Source organism: Cuculus canorus, chromosome 2 (assembly GCF_017976375.1).
Source record: "Cuculus canorus isolate bCucCan1 chromosome 2, bCucCan1.pri, whole genome shotgun sequence".
Taxonomy (NCBI): Eukaryota; Metazoa; Chordata; class Aves; order Cuculiformes; family Cuculidae; genus Cuculus; species Cuculus canorus.
In genome coordinates, this window is record NC_071402.1 from 38,614,328 (window position 1) to 38,633,921 (window position 19,594).

General features: G+C 38.1%; 1 protein-coding gene across 3 annotated transcripts in view; it reads right to left on the reverse strand.

Annotated features, from left to right (window-relative positions):
* NKAIN3 (sodium/potassium transporting ATPase interacting 3) overlaps positions 1–19,594 on the reverse strand; it is a 376,724-nt gene that overhangs the window by 13,502 nt on the left and 343,628 nt on the right. For all 3 annotated transcript variants that reach the window (XM_054060671.1, XM_054060672.1, XM_054060670.1), the window contains one exon: positions 11,222–11,282. In XM_054060671.1, coding sequence (XP_053916646.1) covers positions 11,222–11,282 — 61 coding nt within the window. The remainder of the gene's footprint in view (positions 1–11,221; positions 11,283–19,594) is intronic.

A 19,594-nucleotide genomic window follows, 5' to 3' on the forward strand; every position in this document is an offset into this window, starting at 1 on the left:
GATGCAATACTGGACCCAATGATTAGCACTTCAAGTGAGCTCATCAGTGATTGGAGGCAGCCTGGGCTGCAGTGATCATGCACTGGCGGTGTTCAATGGGACAGATATGGGATATGGGACAGATGAGGAATATAGTCAGGACCTTAAATTTCAAGAAAGCAGACTCCAGCTCTTCAAGTAGTTAGTCAGTAGGACCTCCTGGGATATGTTCCTCGGGGACAAGGGAGCAGAACAGAGCTGGCAAATATTTAAGGATGCTTTCCATAAAGCACAAGACTGCTCAGTCCCCAGATGTAGGACATTGGGCAGAGAAGGAAATAAACCAGCATGGCCGAGTCAAGACCTGCGGGTCAAACTGAAGACCAAGAGGAAACTGCACAGTGCAATCAGGGACAGGGAACCTGGAAAGAGTATAGGGACACTGCCCAGTTGTGTAGGGATGGAGTCAGGAAGGCCAAGACGCAGCTTGGGCTGAACTTGGCAAGAGAAGTGAAGACTAACAAGATGGGCTTCTACAGGTATGTCAATCAGAAAAGGAAGGTTAAAGAAAGCGTACCCCAACTGATGAATGAAAATGGTGACCTCATTTCAACAGAGGATGAGAAGGCTGAGGTACTCCACACATATTTGCCTCAGTCTTCACTGACAACCACTCCCCGCACCCCTCCTGGCTCAATGGAAGACACGAAGAGGACCATGGGGGTATAGCCCCTCCCACTGTAGGAAAGGATCAGGTTCATGACCACCTGAGGAACCTGAACATAAGTCTATGGGACCTGATGAGATACATCCCAGAGTCCTAGAGGAACCAGATAATGTGGTTGCCAAGCCACTCTCCATGACATTTGAAAAGTCATGGCAGTCAGGAGAAGTCCCTTGTGATTGGAATAAGGGTAACAATGTGCCTGTTTTTAAACAGGGTAGAAAAGATGACCCTGGGAACTACCAACCTGTCAGCCTCACCTCTGTGCCTGGGAAAATCATGGAACCTCTCACCCCAGGCTTACCATTCCCACAATAAAGGCATCAGTTTTTACAAGACAGAACTCTTAGGTGTGATGTGCTAACTGGGAAAACATCACTCAAGCAACAATAACAAGGAAATAGATATTACTGAGGCTGAGGCCCAGAAATTAGTATAACCCATCTGCATGAAATTTAGGCTTGAGGGACATGACATTTACACAGAAGAGTTGGAGTCTGAAAAGTTTCTTGTCAAGCTCCACAAATTAAAATAGACACAAAGCTGTTGCCATTTAGAAATCAAGAAGGAAGAAGATTGCTACTGGAAGTGGAAAATGGATTTGTAAAGAGGTTTCATTTTAATGGAGAAGCTGGGTGAAAGGTAGGGACAGGAACAGGCACCACTTAGGTCTGTATGTGATGTCAAGTGGAAAGCTCAGGAGAGGGATGCTGGATGCTGGAGTAAGATTGATTTAACAATATATGCAATTTAAGTGACAAGGCTAAGGTGCTGGCAATGGGGGGCTGGGATACCATTCATTTAAAAGCAGATTTAATTTAAACAGAAAGGCCAAGGAGGTGGAAGGTGGAGACTAAAACAAAATCAATAATAAATTAGCTAAGCAGAAGCTTGAATCAAATCAACTAGTTAAAAAAAGGGCATATTGAGTATTTGGGAGTAGGGAAATCATGCACAGACATGTCAAGGAGCTCTCAATAAACAATATTTTCCCTCTAGTCAGAATAACAATTACATTTTAATAAGAATATTATTTAATACAGCAATAAACCAAAAAATCTTAAATGAACATATGAACTTCATTTTAAGGAAAATTCTATTATTATAATTATATTCCTATGTGAAAGTTGTCTTTTAAGTGTGCGTGTGTGTATATATATGCTATACAGCATATAATATTCATAGGATCACAGAATAGTTTGGGTTGGAAAGGACCCTCAAAGCTCACCTGGTCCAACTGCCCTGCAATAAGCAGCGACATCTTCAACTGAATCAGGTTGCTCAGAGCCCTGTCCAACCTGACACTGAATATTTCCAGGGATGGGGCATCTACCACCTCTCTGGGCAACCTGTTCCAGTGTTCCACCACCCTCGTTATAAAAGATTCTTTCCTTATTTTTAGTCCGAATATTCAGAATCAATGGCAGAAATGCTTAACTTTAATTATATTTGCAGAACAGAAATTTATGAGATAAACTAGCCTTTAAAACCTCTCTTTTCTAGTTATCAGTCTGGAAATAATTTCAAAGCTAAGGGGAGTCTTGTATATACCTACATTTGAAACAAAACATGTATATATACAAATGCATAGCCAACCATATGCAGATAAATATCCATCTACACACACATATATATATATATGTGTACATATTTATCTGAACAGGTAAAAATTGTCTAATATATGACATAATACTTTTCTGACATATTTCTCTGTTCAGAGAACTATGTTAGTACTTTCTGCAAATAATACATGAAAAGTATTTTGCTTTCCATATAGATTTTTCTAAACGCTTCAGCTGTACTCCAGAAGTCACATTTAAACCATTATATGTGTACACATATCTACAATCAGAATTCAAAATCATGAATGGAATCTAGTGACTGCAGCTCTGTACCTTCTTGTATCTGAAAGCACTTCATTTGTATAAAAGAGACCTTAAAATTATTATTATATTTTACACTCCTAAACTCTCCATTAACTTTGTACAAGAAAGAATGAGTAGATAACTCTGACTTGATCAAAACGACCAAGTATCATTTCAGTGTATGAAGCAGGGGAGAGTATGTATCGTACACTGAGCTATCGGTAGCACCAGCCAGCTGGCTCTGGGTACTCTGCTTTTTCTAACCCACAGAGGAACATTTCAAAGCTGTACTATGTGTTCACCACTGCTGCTCTTATCTTCTAATATTCTGGGGAATATCCAACAATAATTCTTCATGCTAAAGTGATTGAAGTGATTCTTTCCTTCTGATTTTCAGGGAACAAAAAATCCACCTTATGCCTGTGGAAGGAATTGTGGGAAGGCACTGGAGGACTCATAATTTGAGTGATTTACCCTTTTCCTTAATGAAAAATTAATGAGTTGCTGGCTTGCATGGAAATGATATCTTGACTATTATTTTCATAGCCACTGCTGGGCAAGTTAGTCTGAGGTTATAGTCATAATTAAACTCAGTGCACAGGAAGGGGAAATTCAAGGCAACCCTATACAGTACAAAATAAATTCTTTACTGAAGATAGACCCAAATATTTTACTCAAGTGACATAGAAACTCAAAGGGCATTTCTTCAACTTACTTGAGCCATACCTTATAGTGAGCTATGCTCTATCAATGAAAAACTGGAATTCGTTTACTGTCATGAGATGATGCCATTCTCTCATGCTTTGCCCGCACCCTATCTGGATGTTGCATTACACATTAGATGTATGGTACTTTCAGGCAGATAATTTCTGCTGCTGCTGGAAATATTACAGAAACATGACTTCCCTTTTTGTATACTGTGCACTATCTATTATTTAAAGACAACCTCTCAGCTCGAAGAAGGTGTTCTGCAACAGTCCACGGAGATTACAACTGGAAATACAGACTACTTTGTACATTCTGCTATGGGAATGTAAAAGCAGAGGGTAGCATGGGTATATTTTTTTTGAGTTATTTTCTTGTGGTGGATAATTCATTTACGGCTTTTAAGCAGAGAAAAGAATAGGGAATCATGCCTCTGTTGCAATTTTTTTACCACTGACTTAACTAATATCAAGATTTCTTCTAGTATTCAGTATTTATATTGTTCAACGGCTTTTAGCTTACATCACCTCAGAGGTTTCACCCTTGGTGGTCTGCATTATATCTATGCACATGTTTCCATAGCAACGAGAATAAATGCTTGTTCAGGCAAGGTAGGATAACTTAATGTCAAAAGAAAAAAAATAATTAAATAGTATGTAGTGCTAATTTAAATCATATAACATCCCTGCTGTTTTTTTTCTTCTTTCATTAAATAGTTCAGAATTCATTGTGTTAGTTTAGTGTAGGAGTTGGCATGCTTTTTCAGTTAATTCACACATTAAAGCTAATGATCCATAGGAGGACACCAATGGGACTGTAAGATCATACAATGTTGTCAGAATAACAGGTTTATCCTTTATTTTTATGGGAGAAAGCAAAGTCAACTATAAGTAGGACAGTAAATAAGCGAGTCTGTGTCTAATCAACAAAATCCAGTTGGACAGACGTCCAAAGACTACAGAAACTGGATCTTGCTATTTGTCTCCATTAAATATTTGGTGGAATTGGCCTGGACCACAGCTGAACTGAAGGAGCCTCCTGAATACTCCTGGTGCTATTTCTGATTGCACTTCAATCTCTCCTCCTGATGATAGTAGGCATCTGTGAAATGATGAGAGCAGCTGCTAGCTGGGAATATGAAAACTCCTTGGCACCAGCCATCCTGAAACCTGGGCATCCCCTCAGTGCAGAGAGCAGCAGGAAGTGCTTGTCATCAGCCAGATGTTTTATGGCATTAGCTGGGCTCCCTGGCTTTCCAGCTGTCATGGACTACATTTTAGGACAGCTATGTTATGCTCTTCCTAAGTCCACATTTGTTTTTTTTTTAGAAAACCATTCAGTTGAATAAACACTTGCAGAATACGTGTCAGTTATGCTATTATAATTCTGTGCCTAGTAATATGTATAGTCTAAGATTCGTGAAAATAACTGTTTCTATTGTTTTACCAAAACTGGTCTACCAAAATTCTGGGGGTTTGAGTGCTTATCCAGATGAACAGGAAGATGTAAGTTGTTTTCAAGCCTTCCAAAAATACTAACAGTCACTACCATTTTACAGAAACGTCAGAGCCAGGAGAATGCTATCAACCTGACAGCTATGGTGCTGTTTCAGTGCTAGGCAGTAAAACTTTTAAGACTTCAAAAGTCTGTGTAAAGCGTATTCATCCATTGGTCAGTAACAATGAATTTTGTTTCAATATCTGAAGCCATTATAGCCTATAGGTGAGAGTGGTGAGTGCTGAAGTCCAGTGATAATCTGTGCTGCTGGCTGGTATTTGGCAGGTTTCGCAATTCCACATTTTCAGTGAGGTAATTTAGGACAGTCATTGTCTAGGGATGTTTGATTTTTGTATAGGCCAACAGAAGCGTAGTGCAGGATCTGCTTTCTTGGTCATCTCTTATAATAAAAATTCCATTTCATGTAAGGTAAATGGATTCAGCACATGGGAAATAGCAACTGATGTAAAAATATTAGTAGTGGGCTCCCACAAACTGCTCAGTTAAGGAGACATGTATACTCATATATAACGGTAATCACATGTACAAACATACATGGGTCTGCTGCTAATATTATTTATTGCTAGTTCTCCATTAATTTTGGAAAAAAATAGCATATTTGTTAGAAGTTACTCACCACTGGAGCTACTGTGGAACTACAAATATTAAATTAAATGTGACGAAAAACTCTTCCTCTCTTGTCTGATTACTTCTACCAGATGCTTAGTGCTGTGTATAAATGTAATACCATACGTCAGAAAAGGCAATACAGTAGTTTTCCAATGGTGGTAGTAATATATCTTGCTTTACTTGATATTTATCTAATGATGGCATATGGAGGTTCCTATTAACACCACAATACAGGGAAATTCTTCCTTTTTAAGAAGAGATTCATGTTCCTCTTTGTTCTGAAAGTATAGCTGAGCTCTGAATACCTCTAACATAGCGGGGAGATTAAAAAATACTTTTTGTTTATTCCTCTTTTTCTTATAGTTTCATTTTGGGGATAAAGCTTTCCTTCATGATGAATGGAAGACTTTTCCTTTATTTTTACTCATGTATAAAAGAAGTTTGTGCTTTGTTGAATTGACCTTTTGATGTTTCAGTCTTGTTCTTATAATAAATGCTGAAATTGCAATTGTAGTTTTGTGACAAATCTTCCCCTCTGAGTTAACTTTTTTCCTTATGCAATTTGAATGCAACTCAGCTGTCACTCCACAAATTCATACACAGTACAGAACTATCACTTCTGACGTGTCAATATCATATTTATGAACTAGCATTTAGCAGCAATAGTGCTATCAAATGTTTCTCAAAAGAGTTCAGAAACTATTTAGTAATTTAATAATGATTTTAACAACATATTTTGACTAATCTCCAGACTTCACTTTATTAAAACCATTCAGTAACTCTGACAAGGTCGCAACAAAATTTTGTGTTCATTTTTAGGAGAAAATGATTCACAAACAGGATAGGGACAGGCTTTTATGGTTACAGATTTCACATATTCTGTTCCTTCAAAAGGGCTTATATAGATTGATAGATCTGCAAAGAAGGAAATGAAAAAATGAAAGGAAGAGCTATAAATAGACTTTTTCATTAGGATGAATGATGGAAGGTATTAACCCCACTACAGCAGTGCGCCTTTTACATGTCTTCTTTTTCATTCCTTTTGACCTGTGATCATCTTCCTTCTAAGTAAAAGTTAACTGCAGTCTGAAATGTAGGTAAGGTGAGCAATAGCTGGAAATAAATGTTTCCTCAAACATTATTACTGTTCAGAAAAGTGTCCATCAGCTGAAATGTCAGGCTCAAAATCCGTTTAAGCACTGCACAGAGGCTAAACAGGCAGCTATTATTAAATTTTAAGTCTGCCTGACGGGCTTCAGACCAAGAACTGAGGTTAACTTGATGCACTGAATATTGCAGAGTATATTTAATTAGGTAGGCTTTGACTCTCAGATGGCTGGGGATTTATCCTGTGCAAACTACTGCAAAAATATGATAGAATAGCTGCGTGCACCTAAGAAAAGAGTCTGCTGCATCATATTGAAATGGATAAAATTGATCTTCCATTGTAGTTTCATGGAATTCTATTGTAATATAATCACTATCTACTTTTAACCTGACTGTTTTGAATCATCAGTGTACTTCTCTCTTAACTTAAGTTTTTGTTCATTATGCTGCAAGTTAACAGAGAAATCCAAAATTCCTGTTCTTCTCAGCTAACTATCAAACCAAACCTTTTTCCCCTTGTACCTTACACAGACATATCTTCGTTTAAAACATATCTGTAGGATTGCTATGTATGAGGTAACATTTATTTTTAATGTACTTATCTATAAGCAGAGAGGACTCTAAAACACAAATGGGCATTAAGACACTAATTAGGAGAAAGTGAGATACTATAGGGCTATTTAGTTGCTTTTGATTGGATGCAAGATCTTAGAAGGGAATAAAAAAGAAATTACTTCTCTCCACTGGTTGTTAAATCTCCTAGCTGTTTCTATTCTGCTTCTTTAGTCCACTTTCAGCACACCGCTCTTGCCCCTGCCCTAGGGCATTCTCCATTAGCTAAAAAAATAAAATCTATTCACGTAAGAGTCTAAAAGTTTATATTTAAAGGTACAAGAGAAAACTGGAAACTTGCAGGTTCCTAATGAAGGACATTAAGCTAAATTACACCACGCTTTCCAAGATGAGTGAGATGATTTTTACTTGTAACAAAACACCAAATTGCCATGGGCAGTTCTGGAAGACAAGCAGAAATTAAATGTGGATACCCAACCTTTACGGAGAATGGGCTCTGGGTTACTTTTACGTACTGGATCACCTTAGCACTTGATGTGTTTTATTGGTTAATAGACAAGTCAGCTGTTCTCCATTCTCAGTGATTATTATTCCCATTGGTATCATATGACACAAAACTCCCAAAAGAAAATAAGGTGGGCTCACATTCAGAAGGAAGTGGATTGGGCCTTGGATGTCAAAACGAGACCTTGACCCAGCTCTTCTGGATTAGACACATTTTCTAAGTGAATAAGGCCCTTAACTTGACAATAACCCTCTTGAGAAGCCCTGAATATTAACCGTACATACTCCTTAGGAGTTGACTGCATTTCCAAGAACATGTTGTATTGTTTGGTGGGAGTTTTGTCTTTCATACATACATAAAACATAGACATGTGAAGCACACTATAAAGGACTAAATTTAACACACTTGTGTAAAAAGTGGAGTCTGTCTTTCCAGGTATAGTTATATCTATGTTTGCACGTGATTGTGCATGTACACACATTTTTACTCTTTGAAAGGCACTGCAATTCACGTCTTCCTTATCAATTTACTGACTTTCTCGATCATTTAATGAAGCCTCCCTGTTCCAGGAATTTACTTAGTAATTATCTCATAAATGAATCATAGAATCACCAGGTTGGAAAGGACCCACTGGATCATCGAGTCCAACCATTCCCAACATTCCCTTAAACCATGTCCCTAAGCACTTCATCAACCCGTTCCTTAAACAGCTCCAGGGAAGGTGACTCGACCACTTCCCTGGGCAGCCTGTTCCAGTGTCCGATGACTCTTTCTGTGAAGAATTTTTTTTTTGATATTCAGACTGAACCTTGCCTGGCGGAGCTTCAGGCCATTCCCCCTTGTCCTGTCCTCAGTCACTTGGGAGAAGAGACCAGCTCCCTCCTCTTTACAACCTCCTTTCAGGTAGTTGTAGAGCGTAATAAGGTCTCCCCTCAGCCTCCTCTTCTCCAGGCTAAACAACCCCAGCTCTCTCAGCCACTCCTCATAAGACTTGTTCTCCAGCCCCCTCACCAGCTTTGTTGCTCTTCTCTGGACACACTCCAGAGCCTCAACATCCTTCTTGTGGTGAGGGGCCCAGAACTGAACACAGTACTCAAGGTGTGGTCTCACCAGTGCCAAGTACAGAGGGAGAATAACCTCCCTAGACCTGCTGGCCACACCGTTTCTGATACAAGCCAAGATGGAATTGGCCTTCTTGGCCACCTGGGCACACTGCTGGCTCATGTTCATTCGGCTGTCAACCAACACCCCCAGGTCCTTCACCTCTATACAGCTGTCCAGCTACTCTTCCCCCAGACTGTAGCACTGCATAGGGTTGTTGTGCCCCAAGTGCAGGACCCGGCATTTGGCCTTGGTAAACCTCATGCCATTGGTCTCAGCCCAGCAGTCCAGCCTGTTCAGATCCCTTTGCAGAGCCTCCCTACCCTCCAGCAGATCCACACTTCACCCAGCTTAGTGTTATCAAGTTGAAGTTTCCAGATCCCCGTATGAAGCCCTAGCTACCGTCATGACTCAATATAGCTACACAGAAAGAAGTTGTCCCTGGATTTCACTGACCAAAAATTCTGTTTATACATCCCAAGTTGTACAGCTGTCTTGATGAGCAAAAGCAAACAGGGGGTTGGGAATGCTCACTGGAAATCGTGCTGTTTGTTAGCAAAGGCCTTGAAAGCTGATAAGGGAGCTAACTTGCAGAAGTTTACTGATAAGTGGGGATTGGAATGCAGGCCCTAGCAGAAAGCTGGCTGCATCTTGTTCAGTGGTCTGGAAAACAATCAGAAGAGGACTGTGCCTGTGTAGAGTTCAAAGGAAAAAAGTTCATCTTGAGGAAGACTATTGACTTCATCCCTGAGACCCCGGCCCACGACCACCAGGAGGCACTACGCAGGTGCGAGACTGGAGAGAGCCTTGCAGAAGTAATTAAAATACAAAGTGGGGAAAAGTTACAAATATGTAGTAAGCGCTTACAACTATGCATGTCTTTACACTATAAGTAGCTGTTTGTTAAGTTACGTGACATCCAAGCTAGGAGGAGAACCCCCTTGCACCCCAGCGCTGCCAATAAACATAACTGCTTTATAACCCATTTCTAGGTTATAGGGTTTGATTGCAAAAAACAGTCTTGTTGCCACACTGTTCTCTACTGTTACCCTGTGTTACTGGTTACTGACTAACTGATAATTTGCAGCTTTCCAAGGGGGTGTTGTCTGGACTTTTCTGCTCCTCAAGACCTACATTTCATATTGATTTTCCAACTATTCATATTTCTACTTCACAGCACCAGTCTCTGTCCAGGCTCCTTGAGCCTTTCCACAGTACACTATGCATACAACATGCTTATGACGCTTTCCCATTCAAGTTTTATCTGAGAATGTCTTTGATATATTTTCTCCCTATTAGAAATCTAAGTGAAAGTGTTAAAATATATTTGACATTAATATCTGTTGCATTATGATGGAGAACTGAAAGTTATACGTATTTGTAGCAAAAGAAAAGTATTTTATTTAAGGTGTTTCACTCTGTTTTCAATCAAAATCCTGCTTTTCCATCACAGCCATGAATTACTTTAATTATGTTTTCAATAAGACTTTCCAGATATTATCAAATGCTTTCCTACACATGGAATTAATTTTTTTCTACTATATTCATTTCACCTACCAGTGCTATTCTGAGAACAAACAAAAAAAATATGTTAAGATATATGAATAAAAGTTTATGAATAAATATTTGGTTGTTTATTATTAATCCCACAGCCATAAAATGGTATTGGCATTTGTTCCTTTTTATTCCCTAGAGGTAGATATTTTACTGTTTAACTCCTCATATATGAGAGGAAGTAACTGATTTGACCACATGCTGTCCCTTTTTTAAATAGACTTGGTCTTGATAAGCTCCTCTTTGATCAACCAATATTTTTCCATTCTTACTACTGCTTTTACCAATTGCTACGCTAGTCACAAGGGCATGGTGGTGGTGATAGGCAAGTCTCACAATCTCTTTTCACACAGCATCCTACCAAAATGTTCAGTGTATTCAAACTTTTCCTATGCCTATTTAAATGACTTCTGATAAATACTTTTTTAAAGGTGTACACAATTTCAAACCTTTTGAACAACATGTGTATGTATATAAGGGTTTAATTGATAAAGGCAGGGTAAGAAAAAGGGTGTCAGCATTTTAGATGCCTGGTCTTATTATTTGTAAGTGTTGAACAGGTCTGTCTAATTATTGATCAGTGATACTGCACACTGTAAATGGCTTGATCTGTCACCTCCATTAACTAAGCCGATTACGGAAAAACAGACTAAATGGCTTCAGAAGCTTTGATTCAAATTTAAGTGTACACACATGAAGACTTAAACACATATTTGCAACATGGACACATGATTTTCAGCAGTGTGACTGGCCCATGCAAGCAGTTCACACATCTTTATGAAGAAGTTTAATAAGCACAATCCTGACATCTAGGTGAGGTGGTAGTACCTAAATAAGTATGTCTTTGAGCTCAATTTGTTGTGTACATGAATGCCAGATTCTGCCATTTAAACTTTGTTCTGTCTCGGTAGTTAGTGCAAGCCTAAGCCTCACCACAGGTACTGAGTTTCCAGAGACGGAGAGGTGTGTATCAATACTTACAGCTGTCCTCTTCCTCCATGAAAATACTGATCACATAACAGGCATACACAAATCCAATCAGCTGCATGAAAGAAAAGGAAAAACAGACATTAGAACACATTAAACACTTACTAAGCTTTTAGTACAATGCTGCATAAATACAGGCATCACAGCTATATTTAGAAAATATTTGCTTCCATTTCCAGTATTTATATGTAAATTTCAGTGCAAATGGTCACAAACATGAGCTTTTGCTCATGTCACATTATATTTTAAAATCTTTCAGCAGCCCCACTGAGATCAGTCTTGATGAACATTACTATTGCGAGATAGTAGGACCTTGATGTTCATCTATTACATTCCTTTGTTTGTTCGGTACCTCTGCTCTCACATGACTTTGTCTATGTGAATGTTGGCCCCCTTACCATCTAATTAAGTATTAAAATGTTAAAATATTTCTTGGCAGCTACAGAATTAAATCATAGCAAAGTTTGTATGTAATTCACTCAAGATGTCTTTTTGAGTTGCATAAAGTGTCCCAGTGAAGAAATGCTCAGCAAGTTTAATTTGATATGTAAAATGTCACAACGTAGCTAAACAATAAAGCTGGGTTATGATCTGTCACCATCAGGAAACACCTTGTCAGAAGGGCCTACCAGTAAATCACATTAACTATGCAAAAAAATGAGCAGACTCATCTCCCCAAAGTACAACACCAGGAAAACGGTGCTATTATTTTAACAGTAGCTTCCACAAAAACATCCTCCTCAACCAGATCTGTGTCACTTGTGCCACCAAGAGGAAGAGATTAAGATCTTCAGGATCAGGGAATTGAAACTGCTCTCAATTACTTCCCATATAGACAAAATGTTTCCTTATGACCTCCACCAAAGAAGAAAATTCCACTGGGCAGGGAAACATTAAACTGCACTGCCTGGACATGTCCACGCTTGAGAAAATATTATTTGTGCAGCTGTACACAATTCATGCTATCTGAAAGCCTTGAAAAGACTGTTCATAAGAGATCTCTAAAATAACCCAGAGATTAGTTTAAAGAAAACTCCTTTTTCTCTGGTGCATTCAAAAAATCTAATTAAAATAGTTCTTCTAAGGGTGTCACGGATCAACCATCTGAGAAAGAGGTAATTTAATAGTATCTAGACGGGTATAAGCTCCTTCAGAGGCACAGAAGTCATTCCAACCTGTTTTCTGGTTAGGCTGCACAAGGAGCTTTACAAGCAGCTCCAAGAGCCTCTCTGCAGACAAAAAGCTTGTCCACACAAGGGAATTCAGAGAAGTTAAGATGAATTAACTAAAGCTGTGAAATCAATGCACATAAGATAAAGTACATTAAATCCCTGTGTGGCCTCTCCCATTCAGAAATAAAGTGGCATTAGTTCACTGTAGCTTAATCCTCCTCCAAGGGATTAATCCTCCCCATGAAGAATTAAGCTACACTACACTAAAACTGGGTTACTTGTGAATGAGAGCTGTCACAGCATTGCAGCAAAGTCCTGCTGGATCTTCCTCTCCAGGGCATTCACTTCCCCGGTGTTTTGGGAAACTGAGTTTAATCCAGCCTTCCCCTCACTCTGAGCAGACTACAGTATCAGACGCTTCTTTGGCTTTTCGTTTGGGTCAAATTTACTGGTGTGGTATTGCCACAGCCTCTATCAGGTGAACACCACTTTGTTTTACTGGTGCTCTGAGCCAGTTAAATGCAAACCAGATCCGGAGGAGGCGACCACTGGAGACAGTGAGGACCAAGCCATGCTTGAGTTAGCAAGCCCTGCTGTACTCAGTGTCATGGTGCATGCAGCTGGATGAGACCCAGAGCCACAGTGAGGCTGGCTGGCTCAGTGCGAGCCCACATTTACCTGCTGAAGACTGTGCAGGTGGATAAGAGAAGTCCAGACACTCCCTATTAATAATAATGGGACCTTGTGGTTTTGCTGCCCTGCACCTCCAGGAGCAGCACTGGTTTACAGACTCTTTGAGAGATTAAGCATATTTTTTCCCCTAAACTTTATACTTTAGAGCAACTTTCAGGCATCACAACTGAAGCAAGATAATTTAAAAAGGTCCAAGGCATCAAAAAAACAGTCATACTTGAGGTAGAATGCTTGTGCCATCTGACAGATGTGTATAGATTAAATATAGATACAAATAGATTAAATAATTATTGCATTAGTGCCACACAAATATCAGAAAACAGATGGCTTTGCATGAAGGAATGTCACCTGATTTTTTACAATATTTCTTGTTCAGCATTCATGTGGAGCAATTTGACTTGGGTTTGTTTCTTTTCCCTGAACATGAGTGAAATATTTTGAAGAATACAATTGCTGATGAAATAACGAACATGATAAAAATGAACTGTATCAGAACTTGTGGGTTAAATGTTTGTGAAGGAAGATAAAATTAAAATTATTTACCACTTTCCAATTGTTTATATCTTTCTTTTTTCCTCTTAGTAGTATTCCATATAAACTAACTTTACTTTTATAAATGCAATTCCTTTTTTATACACGAATGTATAAAACATATACCCATGACGGTTTCCAGCAAATTTTGCACATATGTCAAAGATGTTGGACAGGTGGATAAAGCATATAAAGAGTTTATTACACTCTAATGTGTAATAAACCATCTGACACAAAGAAGAAAGCAACAGGGAAAAGCACTCTAAGAGGTTTTCCCTCCAAAACAGTATGGGTACATAGTAAGCCTGACTGTTTTAATAATCCTAACAGCTTATATAATGCTGCATTAGTAGATCTTCTCCTTAAAGTAAATATTTTCCTTCTGTTTTCTGTGTTTGAAACACACTTTACCTAATCTTGACTTTCTTTCAGCAGTCTCTCTACTTCTCGGTATTTCTTTACGTATCTCAGCATTAATAGATAAACATTTCTCAGTCAGATAAAAATTGCTGCCACCAATTGTGATTATGGCATATACTTGTATAAAAGATACCACCTTCTCCCATCTGTTTAGTTATTAATACCACGAGAAATTAAAAAATATATTAATTCTCTCTTAATTTTATTGTCTTTTTGGGAGAAAAAGAAAGATCATGTCTCTAATCATGCTGGGTGTTATTATAGCCCACCATATTCCAATAATATCTTTCTGTCATTTAGAGACAGAAAGCACATTTCTGAAAGAATAAAGCCACAAAAAGGAAAAAGAACCCTTTAGCATCTGTTGTCAGGTATTGCTGCTCAGAGGTGGACAGCAATGTTTGGCTTGTAGCTAATGTACTAGTAATCATAGTTTTGTAACTGATATCTACAGTGCAATTAACCTGAAGCAATAAAGTGGGAATATATGCTTTTATAGAAGTGAGCTGTTTCCAGATCTTTAAACAGTTACAGCGACTACAGTGTGAATATTTTTATAAATCAATTCATGAAAACCTCTTCTTTTGCTTTATTGATGGACGTGCTAATAAAATATTTATTCCAACAAATTATTTTTGCTATCTTAATTAACCCAACTACTGTTTAATTAATGACATTGTGCTCATGTGAACCCATCTAGGCATCACATTAACTGCCAGCTTGCAGTGAGCTGACTGTTGTATAGTGCCCAGTTTCTTCACAGTGGAAGTGCAGGCTACTGGCCTGGCACCAAGCGATAACATTTAAATGTGTGTTCCCTGATGACTAAAGAAAATGTGATGCAAATGAGCTTGAAGATACTTAATTTGCTCATCTTAAGTTTCAGCAATCATTCAAAATGAAGCAGTTGGAATGGGATACCTAAAGCATCAAAGGTCAGTAGCAGCTGAAAGTATAAAAGAGAACCTCTAGCTTGATCCAGAGAGCAATTTAGATGTCAACATGAGTTTGTCTTGACAATGTTGAATTTCAAGCCACAGAAGCCTTCTGGGATCGATGCACTGTACAGGGGACTGCCTGTCTTGATTGCAGAGCCCAGTCTAGTAAACTGTCTCTGAGGACACTTATCAGTATTATTCCAGAGAAAAATCAAGAGGGAAACTGTGGGAAGACACTATTGTTCTCTGCTTTCATCCAGCTACACAGTAGTTAAGGTATACATCTCACTTTGGAGACAATAAGCAATACAGAAATTACTCAGATATTTCATGGAATCACAGAATGGTTTGGGTTGGAAGGAATCTCTAAAGATGCTCAAGTCCAAGCCACCTGCCATGCGTAGGAGTATCTTTGACTAGATCAGATTGCTCAAAACCCTGACCAACTTAACTTCGAAACTCCCAGGGATAGGGCACCCACAACTGCTCCAGGCAACCTGTTCCAGCATCTCACCATCCTCATTGTAGAAAATGTCTTCCTTTTGTCCAATCTAAATCTACCTTCTTTCAGTTTAAAACCATTGCCTCTTGTCCAGTCACTACAGACCATGGTAAAAAGCCTCTCTCCACTAAATAAAACCAATTCTCTCAGTCATCCAATGATTCTCAGGGCCCTCCTTTGGACTCTCTTAAACAGAGGGGGAGAATCACTTCTCTTCACCTGCTGGCCATGCTGCTTGTGATGCAGCTCAGGATACAGTTGGATTTCTGGGCTGCAAACATACATTGCCAGCTCATGCACAGTTTTTCATCCACCAGGATCCCCTAGTTCTTCCCCACAGGTCTGCTCTCAATCCATTCATCCTCCAGTCTGTACTGAGTTTAAGAACTTCCCTGATCCAGGTGCAGGACCTTGCACTTGGAACTTCAAGAGGTTCGCACAGGTCCACTCCTTGAGCCTGCCAGGATCTCTCTGTGCGGCGTCTTCCACTCCAACTGCACTGCTCAGCTTGGTGTCATCAGCAATCAATCCTGCTATGCCATTAATGAAGATTTGAAATAATATTGATCCCAGTACACACTCCTGAGGGATACCACTTGTTACTGGTTTCCATTTGGACACTAAGCCATAAGTCTGTGGATGTGGCCATCCAATATTTTCAAAACCATGACTATTTTCATGCCAAAAAATTATTTCTTCAATTATTCTCTAATAGATGTTCCTTATAGTCTCCAAATGATAGCAATGAGCAGGCTCAGGATGTGGGAAACAATTGTCACCTAAGTTAAGTCAGCATAGATTTCAGTTGGAGTGCACAAAGGGATTTCTTATTAGTGAAACATGGGTACATTTATACGATGCTATTATCAAGGCTTTTGATACATAATTTATTTTCTGCTGATAGCCCTAGGTAGAAATGAAGTAGTAGTCTCTGTTATTTTTCTCCTGTGCAGGCAGTATAGTCTCTAGAGGACCTAAATGCTTTAGACTATCTAAAATCTCTAGACTTAAGCTATGGACATCTGCATGAAATATAAATGCCTTGTTTAACAGAATTGAAATTAGATTATATAATTGTCCATCATTAAACTGTAAGAAATTCTGAAAACGTGTAAGAAATTAAAAAAACTAATAATCTGAGCAAATATATGCTATGCTATATAATTGTTTAATAGATGAATATTGCTAGAATATATCCTATTAGAAAGATGAACCATGCTCAGTGTTAAATTTATATTTACTTGCAAATTATTGTATTTTAATAGTTGTCAGTTAATTTGGATTAACTTTTCTTTAGGAAAATTAGGACAAATGCAAAATAAAATAAGAAGTGATTATTTAAATAAAGAATATTAATGTGCAGATTGAATTTTTTAAATTAAAATAGATTATTTAGATAATTTTGATTTAAATCTTTCTGCTTGGCTTTGTCACTATCAGCTGTGGCTTTTAAATCCACTCCACAGTACATGATTACTTTCCTATCTATCTACTTCACACGATACAGTTCCACTGGTTCAAAGGAGATATGTGAGTGTACACCAGGTATTTAAGATTACATGATGCAGTATTCTAGGCTATCACATTAATCTTTAAGATCAGGTGTAAAATAAGATACTTATCACAGTTAAGCTACTACTCAGAGTTCTGTACAGATCTCATTACACAACAACATAGAACCATCCAAATAAACTAAATCAATGTTCATAGGCTTGGCTCTCAGAGGATGCACACAACATTATAGGCAAACCAGATTTGGAAGACTCCTCCAGTCAAAAAGATAAGAGAACTATGCTTCACATCCTTCCTTGTACACACCCAGTTCACCCAGAATGCCGTCTCACTGAGTATGACTTTTTCTTTACTTCTTTTTTTGCTGATGGTAGCTGAAGAAGAGTATTTCCCATCTATCTGTGCGGTACTTGAGATGTGTAAGTTGGCAAGCACAACTCCTGTTTTCTGCAACATATTTTCACTATTGCTCAATTTCCGACAATGATTATAGGAGTATGAAAGTGGAAGAATTTTTTAAAATTGAATGTTTATGTATAAAAAGAGTGCAGGATACAAAGCTTGGCAAGATGCCTTTAAATTCAACTTATAAAATGGAAAGTGTGTTGCAAGAGTGAATTTACTGTAGTCAGAAGGTAAAAACGCATTAAATTACAGAACATACTATTACTTTCTCTTGACCAATATTTTCAGGAAAGCTAACCAGTTCTGAGGAAAGAGCAGAACATGAGTAGTTTATCTTCTTAGTAACCTACTTGTCACTAACATTTTAACACTCTGCAAAGAGGACTGTAAAGCTCTTTTCTTCCCATAAAGAGTAGTAAAGCATTATAGTAAATCAGAATGAGAGATATATAAAAGAGATACTATACTGTCCCAGGATCTGTGTGTATATGTGAATCAGCAAAATAGAAATATGACTATTGTACACAAAAATTATGATTCCACGTATTCCAAGACAATGACAACAGATGGCTAAAAATGCAATTTGGAGAGAAGAAAACAGAATCAAGAGTAACAGTAGTAGATAGTTGTATTCATCCATTCATTATAACTGCAAAATTATATACTATTCTATATAGTTATCCAATTATGTGACTGTATATAATTATACACTATAACTGCCTGATTATATTAGAAATATATTGTAAAATCTTGTAATTATACACAATTTCAAAAATGAATGAAAATTTTTGAATTACAGAAGAGACAGCCTCAAAGGAATATTCTTGTTTTCTGGAACTAGATGACGAAATGCACAACATTTTACAGTGGCAGCAGTAGAATTTCCAACCTTGAAGTGCTTAGAAATCTAAAAACATAAACAAAGACAAACAACTGGAAAAATGTCCAGGAAACATAGCAAGACATGTTAACAGCAGTTTCTCAAGTACATTATGTTGTTTAAACATTATTTCTTTTTTCTTTCCTACATCTTTCTAAAATCTACTGGATTAGACTTGAATAAAATTCAAGCTTTAGAGACATTGCCTATCAATTTCAGTATCACAACACAGAGCCAATCTGGTCATGCTGTTATCTTTACATGTGTAGTGAAGAGCTCCCAGAAGTTACAGCTCTGATAGGCCTTAAAAGGTGTTAAGGACTGTAGAAGTGGGTGAGATGAGCTCGCCAGTACTTTTGCTTTATAATGACCAGGAAGAAACAAGTGAGCAGAGATATCGAATCCTTAAAATAAATACAGCTACTACTGCAGAATTCCTCTTCAGTGCCATCTGCCCAGCACTGGGAGAGGAGAGCAGCATGCTGGAAACATCTATACCTGATAGCCACTGTACTTTTTGAAGACCTACCTCGCATTTGTTCTTCTGAAATCCTGGTCTCCACAGTGTCCTTTTGTCATTAAATGAAAAGTTATATTTGACAATTTCAGTTTCCCAGGCCCAGATCAGAACCACTGCTACCTGCACTTGGTCTGGGAATTTATTTCTTCAACAGCATAAACATAAAACTACACCCATCACCCACTTGCCCAAAATGACAATACCAGTTAAGAGGGAGGAATGCTGTGTTACACTGTCAAGGTGTGTCCCAGGTCCGTTACAGTTGAACAAAACAAGTGAGAACACTGTGGGTTCTCTTTTTTTCTCTTGTTATCCCTGCTTTGTTTCTGTTGTAGGACATTTAGGAAAGAATACTATATATCCCAAAAGCAGAACATTGAAGGATCTGGAAGAAACTGTTTACCCGGACTGATGTATAATTCTGTAGGTTACAGAATTTCATCTAAATACTCTGATAGCCCAGTGATAACATTATCGGAGCATTCCTCACAGACTAGGCTGGGGTACTTGTGCTCCAGATGAGTCATGTTCACAGAAGGGATCTGGGAACCTTTATCCTTCACCCACACAAGAGAAAGAAATAATCCCCAAGCGTTAATCCCATCTATTTGGTTGTCTATCATGTGATAAACACCTAAGTTTTATATTTTGGATAAAATGAAATTCTTAACATGCAAAATCACTCAACATTGTATTTAAACATGACTGGCAAGAATACAGTGCTTTACTTTACAATATATTAATTGCTTGTTAATTGTATAAATGAATACTGTGCAAGTCAGTAGTGTGAAATA